We start from the raw sequence: 12,297 nt of genomic DNA, 5'->3' as shown, positions 1-12,297 counted from the left end.
CATTAAAGAGACATCTAAAGGTCTACATACATGATACAGTCTTTAAGTCCTGACTACATTAAAGAGACATCTAAAGGTCTACATACAGTCTTTAAGTCCTGAATATATTAAAGAGACATCTAAAGGTCTACATACAGTCTTTGAGGACTGACTACATTAAAGTGACATCTAAAGGTCTACATACAGTCTTTAAGTCCTGAATACATTAAAGAGACATCTAAAGGTCTACATACATGATACAGTCTTTAAGTCCTGACTACATTAAAGAGACATCTAAAGGTCTACATACATGATACAGTCTTTAAGTCCTGACTACATTAAAGAGACATCTAAAGGTCTACATACAGTCTTTAAGTCCTGAATACATTAAAGAGACATCTAAAGGTCTACATACATGATACAGTCTTTAAGTCCTGACTACATTAAAGAGACATCTAAAGGTCTACATACAGTCTTTAAGTCCTGAATATATTAAAGAGACATCTAAAGGTCTACATACAGTCTTTGAGGACTGACTACATTAAAGTGACATCTAAAGGTCTACATACAGTCTTTAAGTCCTGAATACATTAAAGAGACATCTAAAGGTCTACATACATGATACAGTCTTTAAGTCCTGACTACATTAAAGAGACATCTAAAGGTCTACATACAGTCTTTAAGTCCTGAATACATTAAAGAGACATCTAAAGGTCTACATACATGATACAGTCTTTAAGTCCTGACTACATGAAAGAGACATCTAAAGGTCTACATACAGTCTTTAAGTCCTGAATATATTAAAGAGACATCTAAAGGTCTACATACAGTCTTTGAGGACTGACTACATTAAAGTGACATCTAAAGGTCTACATACAGTCTTTAAGTCCTGAATACATTAAAGAGACATCTAAAGGTCTACATACATGATACAGTCTTTAAGTCCTGACTACATTAAAGAGACATCTAAAGGTCTACATACAGTCTTTACGTCCTGAATACATTAAAGAGACATCTAAAGGTCTACATACATGATACAGTCTTTAAGTCCTGACTACATTAAAGAGACATCTAAAGGTCTACATACAGTCTTTAAGTCCTGAATATATTAAAGAGACATCTAAAGGTCTACATACAGTCTTTGAGGACTAACTACATTAAAGTGACATCTAAAGGTCTACATACAGTCTTTAAGTCCTGAATACATTAAAGAGACATCTAAAGGTCTACAAACATGATACAGTCTTTAAGTCCTGACTACATTAAAGAGACATCTAAAGGTCTACATACAGTCTTTAAGTCCTGAATACATTAAAGAGACATCTAAAGGTCTACATACATGATACAGTCTTTAAGTCCTGACTACATTAAAGAGACATCTAAAGGTCTACATACAGTCTTTAAGTCCTGACTACATTAAAGAGACATCTAAAGGTCTACATACAGTCTTTAAGTCCTGAATACATTAAAGAGACATCTAAAGGTCTACATACATGATACAGTCTTTAAGTCCTGACTACATTAAAGAGACATCTAAAAGTCTACATACAGTCTTTAAGTCCTGAATATATTAAAGAGACATCTAAAGGTCTACATACAGTCTTTGAGGACTGACTACATTAAAGTGACATCTAAAGGTCTACATACAGTCTTTAAGTCCTGAATACATTAAAGAGACATCTAAAGGTCTACATACATGATACAGTCTTTAAGTCCTGACTACATTAAAGAGACATCTAAAGGTCTACATACAGTCTTTAAGTCCTGAATACATTAAAGAGACATCTAAAGGTCTACATACATGATACAGTCTTTAAGTCCTGACTACATTAAAGAGACATCTAAAGGTCAACATACAGTCTTTAAGTCCTGAATATATTAAAGAGACATCTAAAGGTCTACATACAGTCTTTGAGGACTGACTACATTAAAGTGACATCTAAAGGTCTACATACAGTCTTTAAGTCCTGAATACATTAAAGAGACATCTAAAGGTCTACATACATGATACAGTCTTTAAGTCCTGACTACATTAAAGAGACATCTAAAGGTCTACATACAGTCTTTAAGTCCTGAATACATTAAAGAGACATCTAAAGGTCTACATACATGATACAGTCTTTAAGTCCTGACTACATTAAAGAGACATCTAAAGGTCTACATACAGTCTTTAAGTCCTGAATATATTAAAGAGACATCTAAAGGTCTACATACAATCTTTGAGGACTGACTACATTAAAGTGACATCTAAAGGTCTACATACAGTCTTTAAGTCCTGAATACATTAAAGAGACATCTAAAGGTCTACATACATGATACAGTCTTTAAGTCCTGACTACATTAAAGAGACATCTAAAGGTCTACATACAGTCTTTAAGTCCTGAATATATTAAAGAGACATCTAAAGGTCTACATACAGTCTTTGAGGACTGACTACATTAAAGTGACATCTAAAGGTCTACATACAGTCTTTAAGTCCTGAATACATTAAAGAGACATCTAAAGGTCTACATACATGATACAGTCTTTAAGTCCTGACTACATTAAAGAGACATCTAAAAGTCTACATACAGTCTTTAAGTCCTGAATATATTAAAGAGACATCTAAAGGTCTACATACAGTCTTTGAGGACTGACTACATTAAAGTGACATCTAAAGGTCTACATACAGTCTTTAAGTCCTGAATACATTAAAGAGACATCTAAAGGTCTACATACATGATACAGTCTTTAAGTCCTGACTACATTAAAGAGACATCTAAAGGTCTACATACAGTCTTTAAGTCCTGAATACATTAAAGAGACATCTAAAGGTCTACATACATGATACAGTCTTTAAGTCCTGACTACATTAAAGAGACATCTAAAGGTCAACATACAGTCTTTAAGTCCTGAATATATTAAAGAGACATCTAAAGGTCTACATACAGTCTTTGAGGACTGACTACATTAAAGTGACATCTAAAGGTCTACATACAGTCTTTAAGTCCTGAATACATTAAAGAGACATCTAAAGGTCTACATACATGATACAGTCTTTAAGTCCTGACTACATTAAAGAGACATCTAAAGGTCTACATACAGTCTTTAAGTCCTGAATACATTAAAGAGACATCTAAAGGTCTACATACATGATACAGTCTTTAAGTCCTGACTACATTAAAGAGACATCTAAAGGTCTACATACAGTCTTTAAGTCCTGAATATATTAAAGAGACATCTAAAGGTCTACATACAATCTTTGAGGACTGACTACATTAAAGTGACATCTAAAGGTCTACATACAGTCTTTAAGTCCTGAATACATTAAAGAGACATCTAAAGGTCTACATACATGATACAGTCTTTAAGTCCTGACTACATTAAAGAGACATCTAAAGGTCTACATACAGTCTTTAAGTCCTGAATATATTAAAGAGACATCTAAAGGTCTACATACAGTCTTTGAGGACTGACTACATTAAAGTGACATCTAAAGGTCTACATACAGTCTTTAAGTCCTGAATACATTAAAGAGACATCTAAAGGTCTACATACATGATACAGTCTTTAAGTCCTGACTACATTAAAGAGACATCTAAAGGTCTACATACAGTCTTTAAGTCCTGAATATATTAAAGAGACATCTAAAGGTCTACATACAGTCTTTGAGGACTGACTACATTAAAGTGACATCTAAAGGTCTACATACAGTCTTTAAGTCCTGAATACATTAAAGAGACATCTAAAGGTCTACATACAGTCTTTAAGTCCTGAATACATTAAATACATTTTAACATTAAAGAAAAACAGTAAATATTTGCCATTTACACCAAGTGCTCCAAAAAACAAAGCCATTAAGAAATTGAAAACATTGATTAAATGTTCTGCATGATAATGTATATATTATTGTAGAAAGTAAAAATATAAATTCTCTTCACCTTTGCAGGTTGAGTGCCATCTTCATCTTGCACAAAATAAGTTAATAGAATATTGTAAATCCAAGAATATTACAGTGACTGCTTACTCACCATTAGGCTCACCTGGAAACAAAAGGTAAAAATGAAAACTACTAGGCTCACCTGATAACAAAAGGTAAAATTACTCACTAGCTAGGCTCACCTGGTAACAAAAGATAAACTTGTTCACTGCAATCTCACCTGAAAACAAAAAGGTAAACTTGTTCACTGCAATCTCACCTGGAAAAAAAAAGGTAAACTTGTTCACTGTAATCTCACCTGGAAACAAAAAGGTAAACTTGTTCACTGCAATCTCACCTGGAAACAAAAAGGTAAACTTGTTCACTGTAGTCTCACCTGGAAACAAAAAGGTAAACCTGTTCACTGCAATCTCAACTGGTACAAAAAGGTAAACTTGTTCACTGCAATCTCACCTGGAAACAAAAAAAAGTAAACTTGTTCACTAAAATCTCACCTGGAAACAAAAAGTTAAACTTGTTCACTGCAATCTCACCTGGAAACAAAAAGGTAAACTTGTTTACTGCAATCTCACCTGGAAACAAAAAAAAGTAAACTTGTTCACTAAAATCTCACCTGGAAACAAAAAGTTAAACTTGTTCACTGCAATCTCACCTGGAAACAAAAAGGTAAACTTGTTTACTGCAATCTCACCTGGAAACAAAAAGGTAAACTTGTTTACTGCAATCTCACCTGGAAACAAAAAAAAGTAAACTTGTTCACTAAAATCTCACCTGGAAACAAAAAGTTAAACTTGTTCACTGCAATCTCACCTGGAAACAAAAAGGTAAACTTGTTTACTGCAATCTCACCTGGAAACAAAAAGGTAAACTTGTTTACTGCAATCTCACCTGGAAACAAAAAGGTAAACTTGTTCACTGCAATCTCACATAAAAACAAAAGGGTAAACTTGTTTACTGCAATCTCACCTGAGAACAAAAGGTATACTTGTTCACTGCAATCTCACCTGATAACAAGAGGGTAAACTTGTTCACTGCAATCTCACCTGATAACAAAAAGGTAAACTTGTTCACTGCAATCTCACCTGATAACAAAAAGGTAAACTTGTTCACTGCAATCTCACCTGATAACAAAAAGGTAAACTTGTTCACTGTAATCTCACCTGGAAACAAAAAGGTAAACTTGTTTACGAAAATAAATGAATCCACAGTATAATGATATTTGATTCTATTATACCTAACTTTAAAATGCCATATTTTGATTGGCTAATACGAGGGTGTTAATTTACTCTATTACCCTTCATGGAGACGCTTGATCAAGTGTGCGCTTTATTAAATACGACTCTATCCTATGGCAAATACTCTATTACCCTTCACGGAGACGCTTGATCAAGTGTGCGCTTTATTAAATACGGATGGTTGTTATGTACAAGACGTCATAGTTTATTACTTTGAATTTGAAATTTAATCGACATTAATAACAGAACATTCAGTAAAATAAATTAAATAACACATATCTGAGAGGGTAACAGAGCAGATTGTTACCCCTCGAAAAGACATTGTCAACCTTGGCTTCGCTTCAGTTGACAATGTTTTCTCGGGGTAACAATCTGCTCTATCACCCTCTCAGCTATGTGTTATTTATATACTATTTCAGTGCACCCCATACACAGTAGACACTCACTAGTATAATGATATTTATTCTATTTCAGTGCACCCCATACACAGACGACACTCACTAGTATAATGATATTTTATTCTCTATTTCAGTGCACCCCATACACAGGAGACACTCACTAGTATAATGATATTTTATTCTATTTCAGTGCACCCCATACACAGGAGACACTCACTAGTATAATGATATTTATTCTATTTCAGTGCACCCCATACACAGACGACACTCACTAGTATAATGATATTTTATTCTATTTCAGTGCACCCCATACACAGGAGACACTCACTAGTATAATGATATTTATTCTATTTCAGTGCACCCCATACACAGTAGACACTCACTAGTATAATGATATTTTATTCTATTTCAGTGCACCCCATACACAGTAGACACTCACTAGTATAATGATATTTTATTCTATTTCAGTGCACCCCATACACAGTAGACACTCACTAGTATAATGATATTTATTCTATTTCAGTGCACCCCATACACAGACGACACTCACTAGTATAATGATATTTATTCTATTTCAGTGCACCCCATACACAGACGACACTCACTAGTATAATGATATTTTATTCTATTTCAGTGCACCCCATACACAGGAGACACTCACTAGTATAATGATATTTATTCTATTTCAGTGCACCCCATACACAGTAGACACTCACTAGTATAATGATATTTTATTCTATTTCAGTGCACCCCATACACAGTAGACACTCACTAGTATAATGATATTTTATTCTATTTCAGTGCACCCCATACACAGTAGACACTCACTAGTATAATGATATTTATTCTATTTCAGTGCACCCCATACACAGACGACACTCACTAGTATAATGATATTTTATTCTATTTCAGTGCACCCCATACACAGGAGACACTCACTAGTATAATGATATTTGATTCTATTTCAGTGCACCCCATACACAGTAGACACTCACTAGTATAATGATATTTATTCTATTTCAGTGCACCCCATACACAGACGACACTCACTAGTATAATGATATTTTATTCTATTTCAGTGCACCCCATACACAGGAGACACTCACTAGTATAATGATATTTATTCTATTTCAGTGCACCCCATACACAGGAGACACTCACTAGTATAATGATATTTTATTCTATTTCAGTGCACCCCATACACAGGAGACACTCACTAGTATAATGATATTTTATTCTATTTCAGTGCACCCCATACACAGTAGACACTCACTAGTATAATGATATTTTATTCTATTTCAGTGCACCCCATACACAGTAGACACTCACTAGTATAATGATGGTCCGAGTACACAGTTATCGTCCTTTGATTTTCGTTGTCCACGAATAAAGTCCCTAGTGTGGACAGTGTGTTGCTTGCCAATTTTTTTAGTACCCCTTCCAAATATATTCCTTCATGTTTTATGCCTCAAATAGCAAGTAGGGGGATGAAATTACACTGTAAAAAAATTTGGGTCATGAATTGTAAAGTAAAGTAGTGATTTGGTCCAGCTGAAAAAGGTTAAAAATAAGCACTTCGGAAGCTGTCAAAAGATTTCAAGACCCCCTTAACATAGAATTGTCCATATTTTGAGTTAGAGCCGATGAAGTTTTCTATAATATTGATATAATTTGTCCCAAAAGTAGTACAACACACTGTAAAAATATTATTGAGAAAGCGCAGGTGGGATTTTTTTATTTTCATTTATTGTCTAAAAGAAATGCACTACGAAATAACTGTGTACTCGGACCTAAGAGGCGAAATCAGTAAATATAGAATCTGTACTTTGGCAACTTCCCTGAATGATTTAATGGTGTCAATTTGTCAGATAGCATGAAACTAAAGGATTTAAACTTTTATTTGATAGAAATTCTGCAAAAATTACCCATTTTGACATTATATGGTCAAAATAAGCATTTCATAGCTTTTTCAATTTTGATGCATAAGTGGCTTTCTGACTTTCTATGTGACAGGTTTTCCTGTGTCAATATTTGTGTTTCTATGCTTTAACCCAGTTGTATTACTCATTTGTGAACTCTGAATCTACAGAAAATAAGATTATCTCAGACAATATGTGCAAAATGTGTTGTATAAATGACCTTCGTGTAACTGCCTGTTTGGATCAAGTTAAATGTGAGGACCTAGGTACATAAAAGTTGAAGTCCATAATAAAGATTTCACTAAATTTGTATTAAAAGCACTTCACAATGTCTTTTGTACCTGTTTCATTTCACATAGTATCTTTCTTTTCTTATGTTAAATAGCAAGTGGTTCAAATATAAGCCTGCTGAGGCTAAAATTGCATGCAAGTTTTTCACTAAAAAGTGAAAAATCTTTGTATCAGACCATACTGTCTGCAAAAAAAGTTGAATGCAAGAGTCCTTTTATGCTCAGATTTATTGTATCATGTAACCTGAGTATAGAAATTATAAAAAAGACACAAATTTTTATTTCCTATAGCTTCAGTATGCATTTTTAAATGTAAATATGTGCTACGGCCTAAATTGACCCTAAATTATTTTCAGTCTTACTTGGCCTAAGACCCTTTTATACTAATATGGTATGCTATTTGTAATTTTTCTTTCCATTTAAAGTACATTTAATACATATGTAAGGATTATTTATAACCAAAAAACTCCACAAATTTAAAATTGCTGGAAAATAATACATCTTCATGTAATGCCCCCCTTCATTGGAAAACCTCCAATTTTTTGGCACAGGCTCATATAAATTTGACTTTTAAATAATTGTGATAAGTCTGATAAATCAAAAGAGTATTCTATTGCTTTAAATACATAATATGTCATATATTTAGGCCTTTAAAAAGTAATTTTTTGCAATATTTTAATTTTTAAAGCCCCAAATGTTGATAGTTGAAATTTTTCAATTTAAACGTCAAAATTTAACACGCGAAGTTGAATATAGAATTTATCATATTGTCTATAATATATATCCTATTGCCATGAAACTTTGTCAGCAGTCTCATAATTTATTAAGCTTTAGTCATACCAAGTTTTATTAAGATTGGTCAAATTTTTCTATCCTATTAGGTCCGAGTACACAGTTATCGTCCTTTGATTTACGTTGTCCACGAATAAAATCCCTAGTGTGGACAGTGTGTTGCTTGCCAATTTTTTTAGTACCCCTTCCAAATGTATTCCTTCATGTTTTATGCCTCAAATAGCAAGTAGGGGGATGAAATTACACTGTAAAAAAATTTGGGTCATGAATTGTAAAGTAAAGTAGTGATTTGGTCCAGCTGAAAAAGGTTAAAAATAAGCACTTCGGAAGCTGTCAAAAGATTTCAAGACCCCCTTAACATAGAATTGTCCATATTTTGAGTTAGAGCCGATGAAGTTTTCTATAATTTTGATATAATTTGTCCCAAAAGTAGTACAACACACTGTAAAAATATTATTGAGAAAGCGCAGGTGGGATTTTTTTTATTTTCATTTATTGTCTAAAAGAAATGCACTACGAAATAACTGTGTACTCGGACCTGATATTTTATTCTCTATTTCAGTGCACCCCATACACAGTAGACATTCACTAGTATAATGATATTTTATTCTATTTCAGTGCACCCCATACACAGGAGACACTCACTAGTATAATGATATTTGATTCTAATTCAGTGCACCCCATACACAGTAGACACTCACTAGTATAATGATATTTGATTCTATTTCAGTGCACCCCATACACAGTAGACACTCACTAGTATAATGATATGTTATTCTCTATTTCAGTGCACCCCATACTCAGTAGACACTCACTAGTATAATGATATGTTATTCTCTATTTCAGTGCACCCCATACTCAGTAGACACTCACTAGTATAATGATATTTGATTCTAATTCAGTGCACCCCATACACAGTAGACACTCACTAGTATAATGATATTTGATTCTATTTCAGTGCACCCCATACACAGTAGACACTCACTAGTATAATGATATGTTATTCTCTATTTCAGTGCACCCCATACTCAGTAGACACTCACTAGTATAATGATATGTTATTCTCTATTTCAGTGCACCCCATACTCAGTAGACACTCACTAGTATAATGATATTTGATTCTAATTCAGTGCACCCCATACACAGTAGACACTCACTAGTATAATGATATTTGATTCTATTTCAGTGCACCCCATACACAGTAGACACTCACTAGTATAATGATATGTTATTCTCTATTTCAGTGCACCCCATACTCAGTAGACACTCACTAGTATAATGATATGTTATTCTCTATTTCAGTGCACCCCATACTCAGTAGACACTCACTAGTATAATGATATTTTATTCTATTTCAGTGCACCCCATACTCAGTAGACACTCACTAGTATAATGATATTTGATTCTATTTCAGTGCACCCCATACACAGTAGACACTCACTAGTATAATGATATTTTATTCTATTTCAGTGCACCCCATACACAGGAGACACTCACTAGTATAATGATATTTTATTCTATTTCAGTGCACCCCATACACAGTAGACACTCACTAGTATAATGATATTTTATTCTATTTCAGTGCACCCCATACACAGTAGACACTCACTAGTATAATGATATTTTATTCTATTTCAGTGCACCCCATACACAGTAGACACTCACTAGTATAATGATATTTGATTCTCTATTTCAGTGCACCCCATACACAGTAGACACTCACTAGTATAATGATATTTTATTATATTTCAGTGCACCCCATACACAGTAGACACTCACTAGTATAATGATATTTGATTCTATTTCAGTGCACCCCATACACCAGCATTAGAAGAACCAGTAGTTAAACAGCTTGCTTCACAGAAAAATAAAACACCAGCTCAGGTGATATCTCTTGTTTTATATATAGCTTCTTGTATATCTCTGATTCTATATATATAGGGACATATATAGCTCTGTTACTATAAATAACTATTTCCTAAAAGGTGATATCATTGTTACTTAAATAACTATTAATCATAAAAGAAGATGTTGTATGATTGCCAATGAGACAACACTCCACAAGAAACCAAATGACACAGAAATTAACAACTGTAGGTCACAGTACAGCCTTCAGTCTTTAAGATTTGTGCAAGGATTGTAATATATATACCTGTACATATTAGACTTGCTGGTTGGTCTTTTTTATAGACTATATACAATTCTTTAGCAATAGATTTTTTTGCCAATAAAGATTGTTTTCTCACAAAATGCAATAATGGCAGACATGAGCAGAAACCCTGATGAAACAAATTATATTAAAACATCTAAATAAAGTGTTTTCTCACAAAATGCAATAATGGCAGACATGAGCAGAAACCCTGATGAAACAAATTTTATTAAAACATCTAAATAAAGTGTTATTAAGTTTCACATATCAATGAATATATCCATTATTAAGTTTCACATATCAATGAATATATCCAATTGCTTTTCAGATATCCTAATTTATTCAAGTATTTGATTTTGATTTGAATTGGTATTATCACTATAGTTGCAATAAAGTATGCAATACTAAAAGTTAAAATAAATTGTTATATTTCAGATACTCCTTAGATTTTTATTACAAAGAGGTCTTGCTGTTATTCCAAAAAGTGTGACTCAAGTTAGGATCACAGAAAATTTTCAGGTATTGAATTGATTTTGTCTCTGCTGATAAAGATTTGGCTCACATCCATTTTGCTGTTATAAAATGGATTCTTGTAGACACAAAAGTTTAAATGTATGTCTGTACTCATATTGGAGTAATAAAAAAAGATAGGATCATCTTATTTTTGTGCTAAATACATTTTTTGATAATGAATTTTCTTCCTATGTCAAAATTAGGTAAGAACAACCTACAGTAAAACCTGTCTGAATGGTCACCTCGTTTCAGCTGTCACCTGTCGGTCACCTCGTTTCAGGGGTCACCTGTCTCTAATGGTAATTTTTCAGACCCGCCCAAACGTTTTCTTTATAGAATTTAACTCTTTTTAGAAGTCACCTTATTTTCGCATGAAATCGTCATTTCATCTTTTAACAACTGCCATTTAAATGTTTTAACTACCAATATAATCATGACAAAAATGATATTGTTGATACTTTCTGTTGAATGATATTGTTGATACTTTCTGTTGAATGATATTGTTGATACTTTCTGTTGAATGATATTGTTGATACTTTCTGTTGAATGATGTTGTTGATACTTTCTGTTGAATGATATTGTTGATACTTTCTGTTGAATGATATTGTTGATACTTTCTGTTGAATGTGATTGTTGATACTTTCTGTTGAATTATATTGTTGATACTTTCTGTTGAATGAGATTGTTGATACTTTCTGTTGAATGATATTGTTGATACTTTCTGTTGAATGAGATTGTTGATACTTTCTGTTGAATGAGATTGTTGATACTTTCTGTTGAATGATATTGTTGATACTTTCTGTTGAATGATATTGTTGATACTTTCTGTTGAATGATATTGTTGATACTTTCTGTTGAATGATATTTATGGGCCTTTATATAATGGAATATACCAGAAACCTGGAATATGATTTGCCTAATGGTCCGAGTACACAGTTATTTCGTAGTGCATTTCTTTTAGACAATAAATGAAAATTAAAAAAATCCCACCTGCGCTTTCTCAATAATATTTTTACAGTGTGTTGTACTACTTTTGGGACAAATTATATCAAAATTATAGAAAACTTCATCGGCTCTAACTCAAAATATGGACAATTTCATGT

The 12,297-nt window shown here is 33.0% G+C and overlaps 1 protein-coding gene across 2 annotated transcripts in view; it reads left to right on the top strand.

Annotated features, from left to right (window-relative positions):
• The window catches only part of LOC127705095 (aldo-keto reductase family 1 member B1-like), a 35,809-nt gene that overhangs the window by 17,980 nt on the left and 5,532 nt on the right, over positions 1-12,297 (top strand). For both annotated transcript variants that reach the window (XM_052209364.1, XM_052209365.1), the window contains exons 5-7: positions 3,908-4,014; positions 10,341-10,416; positions 11,117-11,200. In XM_052209364.1, coding sequence (XP_052065324.1) covers positions 3,908-4,014; positions 10,341-10,416; positions 11,117-11,200 — 267 coding nt within the window. The remainder of the gene's footprint in view (positions 1-3,907; positions 4,015-10,340; positions 10,417-11,116; positions 11,201-12,297) is intronic.

Source organism: Mytilus californianus, unplaced genomic scaffold, assembly GCF_021869535.1.
Source record: "Mytilus californianus isolate M0D057914Y unplaced genomic scaffold, xbMytCali1.0.p SCAF_6, whole genome shotgun sequence".
NCBI classification, from domain to species: Eukaryota; Metazoa; Mollusca; class Bivalvia; order Mytilida; family Mytilidae; genus Mytilus; species Mytilus californianus.
Note: the sequence above shows the minus strand (reverse complement) of the source record. Positions and strands in the feature narration are given on the sequence as shown.